The 1127-nt window shown below is 73.8% G+C and overlaps 1 protein-coding gene across 1 annotated transcript in view; it reads left to right on the forward strand.

Annotated features, from left to right (window-relative positions):
• The first annotated feature begins 786 nt into the window (after window positions 1-786).
• OBSCN (obscurin, cytoskeletal calmodulin and titin-interacting RhoGEF) overlaps window positions 787-1127 on the forward strand; it is a 29518-nt gene continuing 29177 nt past the window's right edge. Inside the window, exon 1 of the mRNA XM_012734620.1 lies at window positions 787-1124. Coding sequence (XP_012590074.1) covers window positions 787-1124 — 338 coding nt within the window. The remainder of the gene's footprint in view (window positions 1125-1127) is intronic.

A 1127-nucleotide genomic window follows, 5' to 3' on the forward strand; every position in this document is an offset into this window, starting at 1 on the left:
GGCCCCCGCAGGAGCCGGCCGGGCCGGGGCTCAGGTGCCGACGCGCAGTGAGTCAGCAGTGCCGAGCCGCCGGCTGCAGGATTAGGGGATTAGGGCCGAATCACAGGACTGGGTGAGGCCTCTGCCCCGGTGGGCAGCTGCGCCCAGTGGCCGGAGGTGGCCAGGGCAGGGCCTCTCCCCCGACAGGGCGGGGCCGCGGGCGTGCGGCTGGGGCAGAGGCCAAGTCAGCCGGGGCCTGTGCGTGCCACAGGGGTCAGCCGGGACAAACGGCCCCGTAGCCTCTGCCGGACCGGACCGAGGGTGGGGGCACAGGTGGCCCCGTGGGCTCCCCCCCAGGAGTGCCACTCCTCTGGGCGGGAGCAGGGGAGCCCGTTGGCAGGGCAGGTGCAGAGGGGTCAGGGGCGCCACAGCCGCGTGCAGCAGACAGCCTGGCGCCTGGGCGGGCCGGCCGGGCTCAGGGAGGCCAACCCCGCCCGCTGACCTCTACTGGGGCGCGGGAGGACAGCCCAGGGTAGGTTGGGCTCGGGCCCCCACCTCAGGTGGAGAAACAGTGCCCCGTTTCTGGAGGGGGGAGGCCGAGCCCAGGGTGGGTTCTTGGGCATGGAGGCTCAGAGCAGTGGGCTGGGCAGGGCCGGGCACGTGCACACGGGCGCTTGCGCCCCGAGGACGTGGCAGCCAGAGGCCGCGTGCAGACACCCACCCTGGGTTAAGGTGGTTCTGGGGAGGCCCCGAAGGCACGGGGTGCTCGCTCAGCCACGCTGTCTCGCAGGCCCCGCCCCCGCCAAAATGGAGCCCTCCTCGTTCAGCGGCGCTCCCCGCTTCCTGACGCGGCCCAAGGCCTTCGCGGTGTCTGTGGGCAAGGACGCCACGCTCAGCTGCCAGATCGTGGGCAACCCCGCGCCGCAGGTGAGCTGGGAGAAGGACCGGCAGCCGGTGGAGGCGGGCGCGCGCTTCCGCCTGGCGCAGGACGGCGACCTGTACCGCCTCACCATCCTGGACCTGGCGCTCGGCGACAGCGGGCACTACGTGTGCCGCGCGCGCAACACCATCGGCGAGGCCTTCGCGGCCGTGGGCCTGCAGGTGAACGCCGAGGCGGCGTGCGCGGAGCAGGCGCCCCACTTCCTGCT

The sequence above is a fragment of the Condylura cristata genome, unplaced genomic scaffold (assembly GCF_000260355.1).
Source record: "Condylura cristata isolate star-nosed mole 26May11 unplaced genomic scaffold, ConCri1.0 scaffold00062, whole genome shotgun sequence".
NCBI lineage: Eukaryota > Metazoa > Chordata > Mammalia > Eulipotyphla > Talpidae > Condylura > Condylura cristata.